The following is a 17,851-nucleotide window of genomic DNA, read 5'->3' on the forward strand; positions in this document are numbered from 1 at the left end:
CACAGGACTCCAAATGCCCGATGTCAAAGGGCCTTAAATGTTTTAATTAATTACGAATTTTATCTTGTTTTGCATCATGAACAGCATTACACTAGATTTATATTAAAAATTACAGGGTTTAGGACTTTTGATTTGAATATCGTCTTGATCTCTGTAGGGAAGACATGAACTCTTTCGCTGTTCTATATGGACTTTCAAAAATTTTTTCAAGACGTTTTTGAAAAATCAGATGATAAATATTTTGCATGGTCTAAAGGTATGTGTAAATCCAAACTAAAAAAAAAAAAAAAATTCAACAGGTAAACTGCAAAGTGTAGCTATAAACTTTAAAAAAAAATTATCTTGCCGAGATAACAAAGTGCAAAATTTATTGGTCCATATCAACGCACATGAGGGCAGAGTGGTTTTACAGCCACAGTAATTTGCAAATGATGATAACTGTTTATTTTGTGAATTTGCTCACATCATGATGTAATCGGTTCTGAGGGTTCTTTTCCCGCCCCCTCCTTATTTTGAAGGGTTCGCGTCGGCGTGTCTGAATTCTGGACTCAGGCTCCGCCACCTTCAGCCTCCGAGGCCGTCCCTGGCTGGGGCAGCAGCCCCAGAGTCAGCCGCGCTGAGTGGGAGAAGGGTGCTTCCCTCTGCGTGTCTTGAGTGCTCCTGACACCCTCCCATCTGTCAGTAGCAGTGCTTTGTTGTGGCTTGTTTATTTTAAGGAAGCTACCTGTTGGTCGAGATGTTGGGGGAATAATAGGAAAAGTGAAACGTGGATGAAATTTGCCCGAGACGTTTGGCAGCTGCTTTCTGTAGTGGCTCTGCTCTCGGATTTTTTAACCACGTCATCCTTTCTGAATTAGTTCTTGGGCGTGCGTCTCCACATCAGAACTATATTGATTAGCAGCCCTGTGAATATGGCTCTGGTATGGGACTCAAAGATCAGGCAAATGAAGCCGCCCAGCCCTCCCAAGCCAGGGTCTCAGAATACCAGGTGGTCACAGTAACCATGCCATGGTGATGGCAGTTAGGACGGTACGCGCACTGTGTGCAGCGCACCACGTCAGGCTCCCTCCACATTTGGAAGAGGAGGATGAAGGAGAGGGTGAGCTCCAGAACTCATGGCCTGGGTGTAAATTGAAGTGTTTTAATTTCCTGGCAGTGCTGATCAAGGGCAAGTAATTTCACCTTTCTGTGCCTCAGTTTCCTCTTCTGTAAAATGGGGACAGTAAGTGTCCCTGCTTTGTAATAATACATGTAAAGCACTTGGCACAGCATTTCATCTATAGCAAGCACCCCATAAATGCTATTAATTCTTGATTTATGTTTGAGTTTTGGAAATGCCTGCAAGGCGGGGGTCGTCATCCCTGCTTCTTCTAGGGAGGCACCGAGCCTCGGAGGTTCAACCAGCTGATGAGGGTTGGAATGAGATTCAAACCCAAAGCCTTCTGCATTAAATGATAGTGTGGAATTGTGTGCCTGCACGGCCGCCTGATGTGGATGGCATGCCTGGGCCTGTGCACCTTGGTGGTGCTGGAACACGTGTGCAGACACACAGGTGTCCTGTGCTCCCTGGTCCCTGGGCCACCCAGGAGATGTCTGGTCGGGCGTCCCATGGCCCCCCGGGGTGGGTCGTCCTCCACAGCCCAGGGCTGGCCCACGCCAGCGATGGGTGGACAGGCCGCCCAGGTGCCGGGCTCTGGTGGGTGAAGGAAGGCCTGTTGGCCGGGCCGGCTGCACTCTGGGCCCTGGCCAGGCACCCGCTGTCTCCTCGGAGGGGGCAGGCCGTTCCGGACGCCGGCCATTTGCAGACTGGGAGGAATGGCATTGAGCCTCCAGCCCAGGAGAGGAAATGGCGGCGCGGGCAGGCCCAGGACAGGATCCGGGAAGGCGGGCCGAGGGCGGGGGCGGCCGGAAGGCCCGGGTGGGCCAGTCATCTTGCTGGCGCCCTCTTCCAAGAAGCGGGCAGCAGGGCCGGCCTTTTGTGCAGGTCTGCGTGTGCGCACATGTGTGTGCATGTGTGCACGCGTGTGTGCATGTGTGCACGCGTGCCTGCATGCCGTGCTCAGGCCCTGAGCCGCACACCTGGGAGCTTTAGCAGGTCCAGTTTCCCCACCAGGAACATGGTAGGGACTGGGGGGACCTGATGTGACGGCGTGAACCCCCAGCCCACTTTTGGGCAAACAAGTCCTTGAGGCTGACTCTTACCACCAGGCCTCGGTTCTCTCATCTTTAAAGTGGGGGTGACAGCATCAGCCTCGGGAAACCGTCAGATGCAATGAGGGAGAGGTCCCGGAGGCCAGCGGCCGGCCTGTTTTATCCCATAAGGAGGAGACCAGAGGCCAGGGCTCTCGGGTGAGCTGCCTGCCCATCTTGGCCTCAGTTTCCCCTCCCTGAGGCAGAGGAAAATCCCTTGTTAGATGATGTCACCTGCCACTGACGGGAGCAGGTTTTGGGGGGCCCTGGAGGAGGATCAGGCCTCTGGTCCCTGTGACTCTGGGTGGATGGGAGGCAGAGGCCCGGCCTGCTGACCCCAGAAGGGAGCCGGGGGTGGGTCCCAGGGTCGGGTGCTGGCTGTTCCAGCCTGTGGGCCTGTGCGCGGGAACCTCTGGCCCGTTTCCTGGGAGCCCGGCCCTGCCCGGGATTCCTGCGGTGGGTGTGCCCGCACTTCCGGTGGCCGTGGGCGGAGGCCCCGGAGGCCCGCGACGAGTTCCCGCCCGCCCGGCCTCCTGGCGGTGCTGCTCCTGTCGCTCGATGGGACGCTGGGACAGGACGATGGGACGCGGACCCCCACCTGAGTCCGCAGTGCGGGGTCCAGGCGGGCGGCCCCCCGCCCTCTGGCCGGGCTCGGGAGCCTGGGCCAGGGCAGTGGAGGCCTCCTGCGGCCACGAGGGGGCTTGGCGGTGCGGAGAGGGCCTCCAGCTCGCGCCTTTGTCGTGAAGGCACAGCTATTGAGTGGCTCCGCGCCCACACTCCCGGGACTCCCAGCACCGGGGTTGGGGGGTGGGCCTCGAGGGTCTCAGCACCAGCCCTGGGTGCTCCTGCCTGGCCTGTGGCCGGCGCCAGTGGGCGGCTCATGCGAACAGCCTCCAGGCGGCTGCTCGTGGGTCCAGCAGCGTGGCAGGCCCCCACAGCCCACAGCCTCGGAGGATGCCTCGAGGGACAGGCGTGGCGCGGCTCTCAGTGTCCAGCTGCCAGGGGAGGGGTGAGTGAGACCAGCTGGGGCAGGACCAGCGCTGGGAGCAGAGTGACAGAATCTGCCTTGGCCCGCTGTAGAGAGCCAGGGGCCACACTTCTCTCCTTCAAGGGAGGCCAGCTCACGTCTGATGTTGCAAACAGGACTCAGCTCCCTGAGGGGAGACGACCTTCAGTGACCTGCTAAGCGCCAGGCCCAGGGCTGCATACTTTAATCCTTTTTTTCAAACAGCCATTTTAAAATTTAATATGCCCAATTCTATTTCATTTCAACATCCAGTCAGAGCCAGCGTGTACCAGCGCTGCCCTGGTGCTGGAATAGGGCTCTGACAGGTCGCCTGCATCCCTCCCTGTGTGGAAGGTGGGTTTTAACGGTTCTCGGACTGAGAAAACTGCAGTTCAGAGAAGCCAAGGCACGTCCCCAGAGTCACACAGCTAGCAGGTGACAAAGATGGACCCCAAATGCAGGTCTCTGGCTGCAGGACCCACACTGTCCCCTGGCAGGGTGGGAGCAGCCCGGCACAGGGTTCCTGTTTGTGTTCAGCCTCTCACAGGTGCTGGCCTTGGCAGGCTCTCCCCGGAGACCCGTCACCAGGAAGACCAGTCTTTTGGGCGGGAGTTCTGTCCCAAAGGAGAGCCAGGATTTGCCTCCATCCCTCTCCTCCTGGGCATCATACATTGTGCTGGTTCTGGGGTCCCCAGGGCCTGTCCCCAGGATCTAGGGCCTGCTGGTTGCCCTGAAAGGCCCCCGGGCATCCTGCTGGGTGAGGGCTCCAGGCCTTTGGGCTGAGAGCACTGGCGGGTATGGACAGCAAGCAGCACACAGTGTGGCCACAGGCGACGGGAAGGAGGGAACATGGGGCCATCCTTCTGCTCAGTGTTCCTACGGTCCACGGGGGACATGTACGAGGCTGCAGGCCCAGGTGATCTCTGAAACTCTGCAGAGAGTTTTGCCCTTAAGCGCTGGGAGTAAAACCTTTGAGAGATGCTGTAAAAACCCCAAACAGGCAAGACCGTTTTGCAGTCTTGAGCATTCTCAAAATGGTCCTTTCTGTTCTGTGCCAAATCCAGGCCCTTCCATTGTAGCAGGAACCTGCGGTGTAGACCATGAGCCCAGGGTTTTTCTCAGGTTTTTCACAGTGAGCCCCATTGCAGGCACTGACTGCTCTCCCGTGGATGTGCACATGCCTTGTCTTGGGGTCTGTGGATGGGCCAGGAGCTGGGTGTCCCTGGTGCTGAGGTCTGCTGCAAGACTGGGTTCCAGGGTGAGGGCACTTCCTCAGGTGAGGGCAGAACAGAGGTGCCAGGGTGCCGTGGCTGGGCCAGGAGAAGCTCTTGTGAAACCGATCTCTGCAGGCGAACGGGGACCCTGTCCTGTCTGAGGGACCCCGCTGTCGGTCTCCGTCTGTGTGGCCCCCTGTGGCGTGCTCCTGTCCCTGATTCCACAGGTCTCAGGTTGGGGCACCAGCTTTGGGCAGGCCCTGGCTCAGGGCGCGGGAGGGGACGGGCAGCACTGGGGCAGACCTGGTGGAGCACTGGGTCTCGGGCCTGAGGGGCTAGTGCGTGACTGGCGGGTCTGCCCCCACCCACCTGCTCACAGGCAGGGGGCCCTCTGGGAGGCCCAGACCCAAGCTGAGAGGGTGCCAGGCTGGGGTGGGCCCAGCCGGGTGGGGAGCAGAGTTAGTCTGGAACACCCCTTGCGAGTGCCCGGGGAATCCAGGAAGCCTCCTGGAGGTGGCAAACCCATGGCCCCCGGCTTGTTACCGAGTCCAGCCCCAGGCCTGCCACGTCCCAGGGCCCTGCTGCCAGGCGCAGTGCCGCCCCTCCCACCGCCCCACGCCAGCCCTGCACAGGCCACATCTGCTGTGGCAGCCATGCCAGAGCTCCGCCTCCTCCTCTGTCCCCATGGAAACCGGGGCGGGGTGGGCCTACAGCATTTGGCCCACTGACTGGTTTCCATTAGAGCGGGTCTACCTTCCTTGAGACTTGCCCCTGAAGTTCAGGGCCTGCCCCCCGGGGTTTCTTCCCCGCATTTACTGAGCACTGGCCTCTACCGCACCAGGGGACCTAGCGGCCTGGGCCCGCCTGTCCTGGCTGACATCCCTCAGTGGAGTGAGCGCCCAGAGTCCCGCCCAGGGCTGCGGCGGCTCTTGGGCCTAACAGGCTGCAGGCCCAGACCCCGTTTCTTCTCGCCAGGCCCAGGCCCAGCGGCTGCTGAGGTTCAGACGCAGGGCCCGAGTCGGGCTCCTGTCCCGGCCGTCCCGGGGACCAGTGAACGAGCCCCCTCCTGTCTCTGGGCCTCGGTTTACCCCCTATGAAATGAGAGGGTAGACGGTTTTCTTCAGGTTCTCACCGTGCCGTAAGAGAAAGAGAAAGAGAAAACGAAGCTGCAGCAACGCCTGCCTCCTGGAGTCTCAATTCTGGGATTTTTGTTTGTTTTCAAAGGGGGATTTTTTTTTTTTTAAAGGAAGGAGCCATGGAATTTGACCGGAGACCAAATTTGAGAGGCCGAGGCCAGCCAGAGCCTGCGGACCAAGGGCACGGGGAGGCCCGGCTCGGCTGCGGGCGGCCGGAGGCCTGTGCAGCTGTGCCCGCCGGGCTCCACTTGGCACCTGCTGGGTGCCCAGTGACCTGGCTGTGAGCGCAGTGAGTGGAGGCATGAAACGTGCCCCTGACGGAATCAGAAGGCTCTGGGAAACTATCCGAGAGGTTTCTGCAGGTCAGAAATGTGGACAGAAAATGAGATCCAGCTTAAAAAAAACCAGCCAGTCATCCTCCAGGGAGACTGGGGGGCCTGCGAGAGGCCTGGGGGCCGCTGGTGCTCGGTTACCTCTGCAGCGCTCGTGCAAGGCTGGTCTGCAGCAGCTGCCCCAGACCCAGCCTGGCAGCCTGGTGGAGGAGCCGTCTTCCCCACTTCTTGGGCATCACGAGTTTCACAGCAGATGATGAGTGACAACTTGGGGACTTTTTGCCCCACCTGCCAAATGGGTGGTTTGGCTCCTCCCATGAGAACTCTCAGCTCCCACTTGCTTACCATGAAATGTCACAGATGTCATGGGGGCCAGTCTCTGCTGGGTGTCTGCCACTGGCACACTGCAGACACTTTCCAGCTTATGACAAGGAGCAGACTCTACGGGGGTCCGGGGGTGGCAGGCCTTTCAGAGCAGTGGGGAGTGGTCTGCCGGGTGGTTTGGGAAGATGCTTTCCTCCCTGGGCCTCAGTATCCTCAGCTGTAAAATGGGGATAGTAGCCCTGACCTGTCGGGTCAGTGTAAAAACCAGATGAGAGCTGTGGTCAGGGCTGGATACGTGGAAGGTGGCGGCACAGAACGGCATCCACCCTCACGTCCCTGTTGGGAATGCGGCAGGCCGCATGTCTTCGATTGCCGCAGACCCGCAGTGGGGCTGACCCTCACCCAGCTCACCTCCAGGGAGAGTGCGGACACACTGACGTTTCTCAAGGTCACCTGGAACTTCTGGCCCTGGGTAGCCCTCACGACGGTGTGTCCTCTTCCTCGTCTGAGCCATGGGGCTGAGTCCATTCCCCACTCAGCTTTGGACCTGCCTCCCACCCGAGTCCGCCAGAGTGTGCCGACTGATCGCGGTGGCAGGAGGAGCAGCCGACAGGCCCTGGGGACACGGTCACTGCAGCCCAAAGGGCAGGGTGGTGGCATCTTCAGTTTTCTGTCCTGGGCAGGAACAAAACTCTGGTTTGAACGATGGTGCCCCGGCCTGCCCTCCCGGTAAAAGTAGGCCGAGGGAGTGAGCTCGGAGGAGCTGGCTGCTGTGCTGGCCGAGGTTGATTTAGACATACAGGGAGACTGGGATAATGTAGGAAATGAAGGGAATTTCCCCAGGGAAAGGGGGAAGAGAAGAAAGAGGAGCTTAAGTGCCCAGATAATTATAAAGCCTGGCGTGGTGATTTATGGCTACGGGCGGGCTCCTCTGGCCGGCTCCACCGCCCCTCCCGCCTCAGTCCTCTGCACCCCAGAGACCCGCAGGTGGGGGAGCAGCGAGGCCAGCACCCCGGCTCGGCCTGTGTCACGGGGACAGAGCCCTCTGTGTGCCGGCCCTGACGTCTTTTATCTGGGGTGACCTCACGGAACCCCAATGTGCCACTAGCCAGAAAGCTGAGGTCTGAGAGGCTGAGCCCCTCACACAGATCTAAACGGTTGTGCCCGAGCCAGACCAGCCAGTGTCCCAAACTCCAGACCCTTCCCTCTGCCCACAGCTGCGTGTGGGGCCTCGGGCCGCCAGGGCCTGGGAGGCAGTCCATTAGAAAGATGACAAGTCAGGGTGGGGCTGGCAGCTGTCACTGTTGGTGCCACAGGAGGGGGACAGCCAAGACCATGGAGGTGGGCAGAAGCAAAAAGGTGCATTTTCTGGCTGGAATCTGGGGCTGCTTGGTCTGAACTAGAGGAGAGACATGCACCGGCCAGGATGCAGGGGCGGCCACTGCCGGCCCAGGCGGGCTGCTGGGCGCTGCGCCACTTAGGGCCTGACCTTGGATGGCTCCACTGGGGGCTTCACTCTGCTGTGACCGCACCCGTTCCCTCCCTCCTGCTAAAATTCCTGGGGGATGTCCCCACAGCTGCAGACCTGCCCCGTCATCCTCGAACTCCCTTCCTTGCCACACCCAGACCATCCCAGGTCCTTCCTGTTCTTCTGTCTTTCAACATTTCCCCAACATCCTTCTCCACCTGCCAGACAGTGCCCAAGTCTTGCCCATCCAGGAATGACCACAAGGCAGGCCTCTGCCCTGTCACCCATCCTGCAGGGTCTCCTCCAGCTCCCAGCCGAAGTCCAGTCTCCCCTTCATGGGACTCGAGAGGCTCCCGACTACCTGCCCTGTCCCCCTCCGCAGCACTGCCCCTCACCTCTCCAGACTGTGGCACAGAATCACCTCCTCCTGGAAGCCCTCTCCACTCCACGTGCCCACTACGCTGCGACCCACTGCCCAGAGTTGGGGGATCAGTCATGAGTGTGTCTGCCCTGGGAGACTGGGCACCTCGGAAAGGATGGGTCAGAATCACCAGCTTGGCACAGGGCAGGCTCTTGGGGAACATTTTATGAATGAACGAAATGGAATCCAGAGACTAAAACAGAAGAAGAGGAGACTCTGGGCTCCGAGCTGCCGCACAAGGCACCAAGCTCGCACGCTGGCCTGTGGCCCAGGGTGCTCAGAGACCCGGCGGATGGAGTTCATCTTCCCACCTGCACCAAATACGTTCCCTGTGAGGGCGAATCCGAGGAGCTTGTGAAACCACACTCGTCACAGACGGTGTGACGCCGCCCGGCAGACAGGCTGGAGCTCTGAACGCCTGCGGCCCGGAGGGAGCACTGCGGGCGAGGCTGCAAGCCCTCAGAGATGCCCATGGATGGCCGTGGGGCCTCTTCCTCCGCGATCTCGGTGTGAAAGACGGATCCGGCCGCCCATCAGATGTCATCAGTGGGATGCAGCACATTCCGTTCATTTAGATTAGATATTTCCAGTTCACAGATTTCCTGCCCGATCCTGCCCCTCACTGGGGTCCTCTTCCTCCAGGAGGTGATCACAAGCCGCGAGCCCCTCACCTCCCATCCCCGGGCAGTGGCCAGTTTCTGTTGGGTCAGCTCTGGGTGGGACTGGTGGCAGCCCTTGTCTTCCCACCACTCACCGTCACAATGAAAAAGGGTGTCAGCGCCCGGCACCTTTCCAGGGGCTTGGCTTGGTATCTTTGTCCAGCTGAGGAGGGTCTGGGACAACATCCATTCAGGTCGTTTAAAAGTACCTTGGGGAGATGACCGCTGACCGGAGGGCAGGGGCCTGGGTAGCATCCCCAGCGCTGTCACAGACCTGCTATGAGAGACCTCGGGCCAGCCCCTCTGCTGCCGCGAGCCTGTTTCCCCACCTGCCACACAATCTCTCTGTCCTCCACCTCCAACATTGGGTGGGTCTCTGGAAGGTTCTAAGAGGCCGGGTTTGAGGTGCCTGCCTCAGGCGTGTGAAAGCACGTCTGGGCTTTGGGCTGGGACTTCACTTCGGGGGGTCTCCCTGGGGAGCAAGGAAGGATTTATGCGTAAAGATAAGAGGTGTCCATCCTAATGTCTGTTAGAAAGGTGGGAAACTGGACCAGCCATTCTCCCGGGCTTGGCTGTGTGGGGTAAGCGGTTGTGATCATTGTGACAAGGTCACCTGATGGGAGGGGTTCCCTGGCGGTTTGGGAGGACACACCGGCTGGCTGGCGCTGGCGTTCACAGCCTCGACTCTGGCGGGAGCGTGCTGTGTGCTGGGCTCACAGCACAGGGTGCCGAGTGTTTACTGCCTCTTTCTCCTTTTCTCAGTTTTGCAAAATAGTGTTTAATGAGCATCTATTCTTTTTTGCAATGGAAAAAAAATCATTTAAATTACAAAACTAAGCACTTGGCCAGAGTGAAACTGACAGGCCCAAATTCTCTCTGCGCATTTTCCTGAAAAGAGAGACCTTACAAAAGGTGCAGGTGGTCACAGTGGGGGCAGCACCGTCATCCGGAAGTGTTTTGTCCTTTTAAAAGGAGCAGAGGTGACTTGGGGGGCGGGGGGTGCTCTGAGATGGGGTCCTCGGGGAGGCTCTGGGGCAGAGCCCATCCTCTGGATGAGTGTTAGGGATGTTCCAAGTTTGATGCCTGGAAACGCGTCTTCAGGGAAAACAGGACCCCATTTTGGGTTCGCGCTAGCACCAGGGCCCCGCTGTTTTGCCGTTCCAGATACTGACCTCATTTGTGACAGACAAACCCCACTTAGCAGATTGGCGTCTGGCAACGGCCTGCTTTCCAGAACAGACTTGGGGATTAGCCTGGTGTTGGCTGCCTTTTGTGAGGACCTACTATGTGTGCCGGCCAAGCTCTTGGGATTTCGCATTCATTCATCGTCTCTGATGACAGCTTTGGATGGTAGGTGTAAACGGGCCCCCTTTTAAGATACAAAACAGGCTCAGAGAGGCCAGGCTCCTGGCAGCTGCACAGCCCAGAAGATTCTGGAGCCCAGGCTCTCCCCAGGGCTGGCGGCTCTATCACTAGGTGCCGTGTCCTTGGGGATTTGGGCGCACCTGTGCCCTGGCCACTCTGCCTGCCGTGGTAGCCGTCGGCTCCCCACGTCCCTGCGGGAGCTCTTCTGGCCCAAGTGAAGTGGTGGGGTTGGGCACAGACCCTGGTTGTGTTATCTGGTGACTCAGGGAGGCTGGAGGCTGTGGCCGCCCGCGGGCTCGCTGGCTGACTTCTGACCCCTCCCAACCTGTCCTGGGCCCCTCTGAGGGCTTGGGGGCCGAGCACAGCACCACCCTGGGCCAGGTCTCAGTCCTGCCCACTGCATGTCTGCACAGAAATCGAGGGTTGCTCCAAGCACGATCCGTTAGCACCTTTCTCCTGCAGTGGCCGCTAAGAGGAGCCAGGCTGAATGCTGAAGACAAGTGTGGACAAGGCAGGGCTGAGCCCCCGGGGGTCTGTGTGCCCGTGGGTCTCGGCCCTGCAGCTGGGCCAACATCAAGGTTCCTGCCGGTGCTCAGAGCCTCCTGCCCAAGGCCTGGCCCCAGCTGTGTCCGCTCAGGCCCGGGCCCTGGTGCATTGGTCAGTTGTCAGACAAGAGGCTGGGGGCGATTTCTCCAGACACTGGAGTACGGAGTGACTTCTCTTACATCCTCGAAGCATGCAGGGGGATCGGCACTGAGCCCCACTGTGCCGCGTGCGTCGTGTCTAATCCCGCGTGTAAGTCTGAGGAAGCCGGCATCGCTGTCCCGTGTTACAGATGAGGGAGGAGACTGAGGCCCGGGGAGGCGAAGGGGCTTGTCACAAGGACAGAGCTGAGACGGGAACCCAGTGGCCCCTGGCCACCCTGCAGATGGACGCAGGAATGTTCTGGAGGCCAGAGATACTCATGGACGGGGGTGAGGAGGGCCCGGGGTGGGACGGGGACCAACCTCCGGGGCACCCTGCTGGGCCTGGTGCTGTTTCCAGCCTCAGCGGGCCAGAGCCTTCCAGAGGACAGAACTGCATCTCAACAAAGAACCGCCAAGAGGGCCTGGGCTGGCCCTGCCATCCGAGGGCCCACACCATGGGGACGGGCTCTGAGCGGTGCCGGCCCCGGGCTGGTTTTGGGGCTGGGAGAAGCGAGCGTCACCGTGAGCCGCCTTGGGCTTGGGCCTTCCATCTTGTCACCTGTAATGCCAGCCACAGCCCTGCGAGGCCGGCATGCTGTCCCACCTCACGGCGGGAAACTGGGCCAGAGAGGGCAGTCCTGTGCCTGGAGCCACACAGCGAGCGGAGGCGGTGGGTCTGACCGACTCCCCCTCGCTTCCCCCGACAGCCTGCCTCCTGGGCCCTGGAACTTGGGAGGCTCGTGCCCCTGAGGGACCGCAGCTTGGGGTTCACGGGTGATCCTGAGACAGGCAGGGGCCCTTCTGTCACACCGCGTGGGCTGACCCATTAAGAGAGAGGATGGCCGGGGGGCTGGGTATAGCTCAGCGGTAGAGCATGTGCTTAGCGTGCACAAGGTCCTGGGTTCAATCCCCGGTACCTCCATTTAAAAAGAGAGGGTGCGGGGGATGGCTTTGGGAGGCTCAGGCCCCCCCGCCGTGGAGCGATGCTCTCTCAGGAGATCTTTAAAGGCTCCGAGGGCACGTCACTCACCGTGTGTGTAACCAGGAAGCACGGTGACTGCAAGCAGGTGGAGAGTGAAGACAGCAGGCCAGGGGCTGGTATCGCCCGGGCGCCTCTGTGTGCCAAGTACCCGACACGGCCTCTGCCCACGTGGGACCCCAGCGGGCACTAAGCTGGCTGCTCTGTGGTCACCACTGGGCAAGTGACCGAGAGGATACAGGGGAACCGAGTGTCCCAGAGGGAGGACATCCTGTAAGTGCCTCTGTGAGGTTGGAGGGGGCACCCTGGCCCAGAACGGCCCCGTGGGCAGCTGTCCTAGTGGGTTATCTGGCCGTGGCCACGTGTGGCTCGTGTGGCTCACAGGGATCCAGCCTGGGCCCCAGAGCTGCCCTGCCTCTGCAGCGGGAGCACCACTCGCCTGTCAGGAGGGAAATTCACACGCCAGGTGTGCAGAGCAGGCGGGGGGCGGCCTGCGGGGCCGCCAGCATCTCCCCCTGTTTGTCGCCGCTAGATGTGACCTTGTCCTGGTTCGCCTCTCCCAGCTCCTGTGCTGATTCTGACGCTAACGTCAGCGAGAGGACGACTGAACTGGGCTGTTCACAGAAGCGAGGCCCAGCCCCTGGGCCCGTGGGCGTTCAGCGCGTGGCCCAGGGTGGTGCCCTCCTGAGCCCCAACCGGGCCCTGCTCATCGTCCAGAGGGAAGGGTGGGTGGGTGCACGTTGGCACCCCCACACGGTGGGAGGGTGTCCAGTCTGTGGCCTTTCTTGGGTCGGCCGCAGGGCCTGTCCTGTCTCAAGTGACGGCAGCAGAGCGACCCAGCCCAGGCGCCACGCGCGAGGGGCCGTCGGGGTTTCCTTCCGGGCAGAAGGGTTTGTTCGGCCCGTCCTGCTGGTGGGAGAGGCAGGGGCTGTGCAGCCTCAGGGCAGCCCCTTCTCGGGGAGGGGGGGCTGTTCCCCCTCCTGTGAAACAGGACAGTGATGTGCTCGAGGCCGGAAGCCTGCGCAGGCTCTGTGAGGCGGCGGTAGCCAGGCCTGAGCTGACCTCCTCACCCCAGCTTCTCCCGGAACCTCCCAGCGCTCACAGGCTCAGACCTCATTACCCACATCCTACAGTCAGGGAAACTGAGGCCGAGAGAAGCACTAGGCAGTGAGTGCAGGGGAGGCAGGGTTAGATGCCAGAGTGGCGTGACTCGGGGCCCCAAGCCCACGCGGCGTGGGTAGGGCACGCTGGGCTCCCAGGTCCCCGTCGAAGAGCTCCTGCCCTGTGACCAGGACCCAGGGAGCAGAGCAAAGGCTTCCCTGGTCTGCTGTGGCCCCGCCACCTGCCCTCTGGCCTGATGATGGCACTGACTGGCCTCCTTGAAGCAGATGGAATCAGGGAGGCCCAGGCAGGCTGAGTCGTTGGTGCAAAGACTCTCTGAGCAAGCTCTGTACCATCAACACCCACAGCCGTGCCAAGAGGTGGGCACACTGGCTCCCACCGCCTCCTACGAGCTGTTTGCCTAGGTAGACTTCTTTGGTGCCCTCAGCCTCGGTTTACCCGACTGTAACTCTTAGGAGTACCTCCTAGCAGAGTTTTGGGGATGCACAGTGACCCCCGGAGCACCCATGGCTTCAGTGAGCCTGGGGGTGAGACACCCCCAGTCTTTGCACCTGAGAAGCAGCAGGGGTTTATAACCCACTGAAAGGCAGAAACCTCCCCAACCTGGTGCTTTCCTGGCCTCCTCTCCCTTCACTGGAGCTCAGCAGGGTCCAGCTTCATCCGTTCGGGTTTATGGGTATATGAGTGAGATGAGGGGACTGTGGCCTGCTGCCCCTCAGAGAGGGTGACCCTAGAAAATGGCAGTGTTTCGGGCACAGTCACATAGATACAGTGGCCTCCTGGCCCATGGTGGCCCCTGAGAGACTCTGGGTTTCCCCTGAGCTGTGCTGGGCCCTGTGGGTCTTAGGGGAGGGTGGGCCGGAGCCAACAGGGTACAGACGCAGGGGGTGCGCCCCCCACACGCCTGGGGGCTCCTTCCCAGGACTGAATCAGCGTCTCTCTCCTCCAGGTCTTGCCCCTCCTTCCCGGCCACCTTGTTGCCCCACTGATGCCTGGAGCTTGGATGACTGCGCCTCCTCCAGGTCAGTGCAACGTTTTGAAAGTTGAACATCAGAGCTCCCCACCTCCTCCCTCCAGGTACCACCCTGGGCTGGGCATGCCTGAAAGGACACACACGCACATGTAACACACGCATGTGCACACATAAGCGCATGCTGGCTTGGCCTCTGGAGGACCGAGGGGCTGGGCGGTTGCTTCTCGCACATCTGGGGCTCAGCTGGGCCCTCTCCCGCCATGGCCCCGCCCCTCCGGCCTCTTTCTGCAGCCAGGGGGCCCAGGGTCTATAAGGAGTCAGGGCTGGCCCAGGTCTCACCCCAGGAAGCGGGACTGTCCTCCCAGCTCCCTCCTGCACTTAAGTTGGGTGAAGCCGCCTTTGCGAGGAGGCAGCCATCGCAGGGGTCAGTGGTGGGCGAGTGGGCCAAGGGCTGGGGACCGGGAACCGCTGGGCAGTTGGCAGCATCTGCCCCTCCCGCCTCGTGCCCTGATGGAACTGTCGTGCCCAGGGTCCGTGGGGCCCTCCCCCAGGGGCCAGCCTGAGGTGACGTCTGCCAGGCCCGCTTGGCTGCTTCCAGCCTCCTGGGGAGTCGGCGGGGGTGTGAGAGCGGGACCGGATTGGCACCATCTCCCCTCCCCTGCTGCTGCCATGGCCAGGGGCGGGCCAGCCTCCTGGGTCTGTGTGGAGAGGACCTGGGACCCCTCTGCCATCTGGGCTTCGCATGTTTACAGGTCCCGCCTGCCCACCAGACTCTGCAGACACTGCACTGGGGCTTGTGTGTCTGCACCCAGGGCCTGCACCAGCCGGTGCCCAAGGGTTGGGTAGGACACGGGTGCTGGGGAGAGGAGGCCCCTGGGGACAGCAGAGACAGGGAGGAAAGGGGTGTGGGAGGGGACACAGCAGAGGAAAGGAAGAACAGCGGAGGCAGAGGGAAAGCAGGCCCGGGCTCGGGGAGGAGGTAGACGGAGCAGAGCGACCAGGGACTGCACGCTGTCGCTGGGGAGACAGGGCCTGCTGGGCTCCGCTCAAGGCCGTCGAGTCTGGGTGCTTTCCTGGGCAGCCACTGTGAAATCCCCACAATGTCTCTTGGGCAGCAGTGGTGGCCTCCAGGGTCCGGATGAAACACAGGCCCCAAGAGGTGCAGCCAACACCCAGGCCGGCACCAGGACGTGCCTCTGGGACCTGGTCCCCAGACCCTGCCAGGCACATGCAGGAGGCCACGAGGGCACATCCCCAGGAGTGGAGACGGGGTCCAGGGGAGCCCGGGCCGGTCCAGCTGGGAGGCTGGAGGGGCTCCTGGGCCAGAGTGATGGGGGCCGTGCATAGTGGCCGAGGCCCAGGATGTGTGGGGAAGGGCCCAGAGCGCATTGTGCAACGATGGAGGATAAGGCCAGTGCACACAGTCGGTGCTTACTCAGTGCTCACCCAGCACCTGAGTAATCACCGGGATAACCACACAGCTTGGTCACTGCGAGGATGAGAGCGTGCCCAGGGCCACCCTCCTCCATGTGTGCACACCCTCCTCGTTCCTCCCCAGGACCTGGCACGGTGGTCTGTCACCTCCATTCTGTCCATCCAGAATTGGAGGCTCCGGGGCTCGGAGCAGCCCAGCTCCAGTCTCGTCAGTGATTCTGCAGGGCTGTTGGGGTGATGGAAGCCCTTTGGGATGCTGGCTGGAGCTGGGGGAGAATTGAAGGTTTAGAGGGGGCAGTGACTCACTTGGGTGGCTTTGTTTTTGAACCAACTCATAATTGTTCTTCTGCGAGTCTGCCCAGAGGTGGCCTAGGACGGCGAGGTCTAGGCCCTGGGCAGCGCCCTGGTCTCTTTTCCCTGCTCCTGCACCTGCCGCCTCACCCACGTCCAGCAGCAGACGGGAGACACGTGGGCCCAGTCGGCAACCAGTGCTGGCCAGTTTTCTGAAGGGAATTGTCCCTGTCCTCCCTGGCACCCTGCAGATAGAGGCCACCCTGTCCCTTGGGAGTTGGCATGGATGTGGGTTCACAGGAAATCAAGGCTTGGGCGGTGGCTTAGCACCCATGGCAGAGCCAGTGTTGAGAGTTGCTGGCCATAAATCTGACCTGTGTCTGGGGCTACAGCATGGTGAAGGGGTGACAGCCTTTTTACATGGGTGATGGCCAAGGGCGTTCTGGTGCCTCAGCGCTCCCGGGCAAGCCAGGCTGAGCAGGCACGGTGCTCTTGGAGAAGAGCTGCTCAGACTTGTGCCTGCTGGGGCAGGGACGTCAGGCTGCTGGACAGGGTGGACACAGCTGAGCTTCCAGCCCAGTAAAGTCCAGGGAACAAGGCCTCCGGCAGCGGAAGCAGGCATGAGTCCTGAGCATGCCTGGGAGAGCCCTTGGTGAAGACGGCTGTTTTGCTCATGCCTGGGGACTTGTCAGGATACCTGTGGTCACACAAACGACAGGGACAGTGGTTCCTGCCCTGCAACATTGCGTCTCCACCCTGTAGAAGAGGCATGGGCTCCCTCCTAATTCCCCTCTCTCATTCCTTGATGCAGGCCCTGCCCCGGCTCTGGACCTGGCCGCCTCCATCAGAGAGCAGGGCGCCACTGTGCCCGAGGTGCGTGAGTAGTGTCTCCCCCGACCCAGTTGCCCTTCGGGGACCCCACGGCTAGCTGCAGCCAGGGCCAGTGCACGGCGACCCCCGGGCAGTCTCCTGGTATTTGTGGGATGGTTCTCAAGGGTTTTAGCTCTGCACAGGCTGGGAGGGGTGGCCTGGGGCTGGACCCACGGCCCCCAGGGCGGTGCTGCTGGTCTCTGCCTTAGGTCTGGGGTTCTGACCCGGACGCCATCTGCTCGGGCGGCAGAGGCTGTGCCTCTTGTCCAAAGGAGGCAGGGAGGGGGCTCCCCAGAGGAGACACAAGACAGGCAAGCAGGACAGGAGTCTTGAGGCTCAAGAAGCGGTTGTGGCCGACTCTGGCCCCAGCCCCGCAGGGCCTTGGTGCTACGGAAGGTCAGGGGGGCTGCGGCCATGCATCGCTGGAGTGGGTCCTGCCGGTGTCCCTCACTGGACAGGAAGGAGGTGCTGGCCTGGACCGCGGGGTGAGCTATGCTGGGATGTCCCTGGAACGCAGGACAGCCCCTTGGGCCTCCTGGTTGGAGGCTGCCCTGACCTCAGGCCAATGAGGACCCCCCAGGGGGGTCCTGAGCAGAGGAGGGTTTTCACCCGGGAGGAGCCTAGGCCTGGGAGGCAGCAAACCTGCATTCACCACCGCAGCTCCTCACGGGTCACCACCTCACGCTGGGCCGCCTCCCCGCAAGGCGGGAGGGCACTGATGCCACAGCCGGGGCAGGGGCCTGTCCTGGGGACCACCCGGAGCCCCTCGAAAGGGCAGCAGGGCTTCTGGTGACCCTGGCAGCTGGGAGCGTGGGCGGAAGGAAGGTTCCGGAGAGCGCACTGCCTGCCCTCTCCCTGCCTGGCCCTCCCGGCCTCGGAGTGCTTCCAGCACAGACGTGCTCCCCGCGGGCTGCGGGCGCCCGGCGCTGCGCGAAATGGCCGCCGCCCTCCGCCATCTTGTGTGCGAGGCGGGCGGCCCCGAGTGGCCTGGACTGAGCCCAGCGCCTCCTCCCGCCCCAGCCCGGCCTTGGCCGTGGCTCCCCTGGGCTTGGCACCAGCCGCTGCCTTGGCGAGGCGGCCTGGGAGCCCTGGCCCCTCACCCAGCCCTGCCCAGCCCCTCGCCGCCCCCAGGCCTCCCCGCCAAGCGGACGGAGACGCTGCAGCCAGCGCCCAGGAGAGCTGCAATGAGAGCCATACTCCTGGAGGGGGTCCCTGGCAGCCACCGGGTCAGTGCAGACAGTTCTAGAAACAAGGGGGGGAGGGGCCCCCTGGACATGCCGCGCACAGAGACAGGGAAGCGGCACCCTCAGGCCGCCAACCCCCTTTCCTGCCTGAGGAGTCTCTGGGCTCCTGGCCGGGCGCCAGGCCAGACACTGGGGCC

The 17,851-nt window shown here is 61.7% G+C and overlaps 1 protein-coding gene across 15 annotated transcripts in view; it reads left to right on the forward strand.

Annotated features, from left to right (window-relative positions):
• LOC106728660 (translation initiation factor IF-2-like) overlaps positions 1-17,851 on the forward strand; it is a 71,769-nt gene that overhangs the window by 35,801 nt on the left and 18,117 nt on the right. For 13 of the 15 annotated variants that reach the window (XR_004324383.1, XR_004324382.1, XR_004324381.1 and 10 more), the window contains 3 exons: positions 9,915-10,100; positions 13,852-13,924; positions 16,412-16,473. Coding sequence is in view for 11 of the 15 variants with exons in the window: in XM_032492456.1 (XP_032348347.1) it covers positions 9,915-10,100; positions 13,852-13,924; positions 16,412-16,473 (321 nt within the window). In the remaining 4 variants the exon portion in view is untranslated. The remainder of the gene's footprint in view (positions 1-9,914; positions 10,101-13,851; positions 13,925-16,411; positions 16,474-17,851) is intronic. The other 2 variants (XR_004324384.1, XM_032492460.1) reach the window with 1 other exon arrangement.

This window comes from Camelus ferus, chromosome 12 (assembly GCF_009834535.1).
Source record: "Camelus ferus isolate YT-003-E chromosome 12, BCGSAC_Cfer_1.0, whole genome shotgun sequence".
Classification (NCBI taxonomy): Eukaryota; Metazoa; Chordata; class Mammalia; order Artiodactyla; family Camelidae; genus Camelus; species Camelus ferus.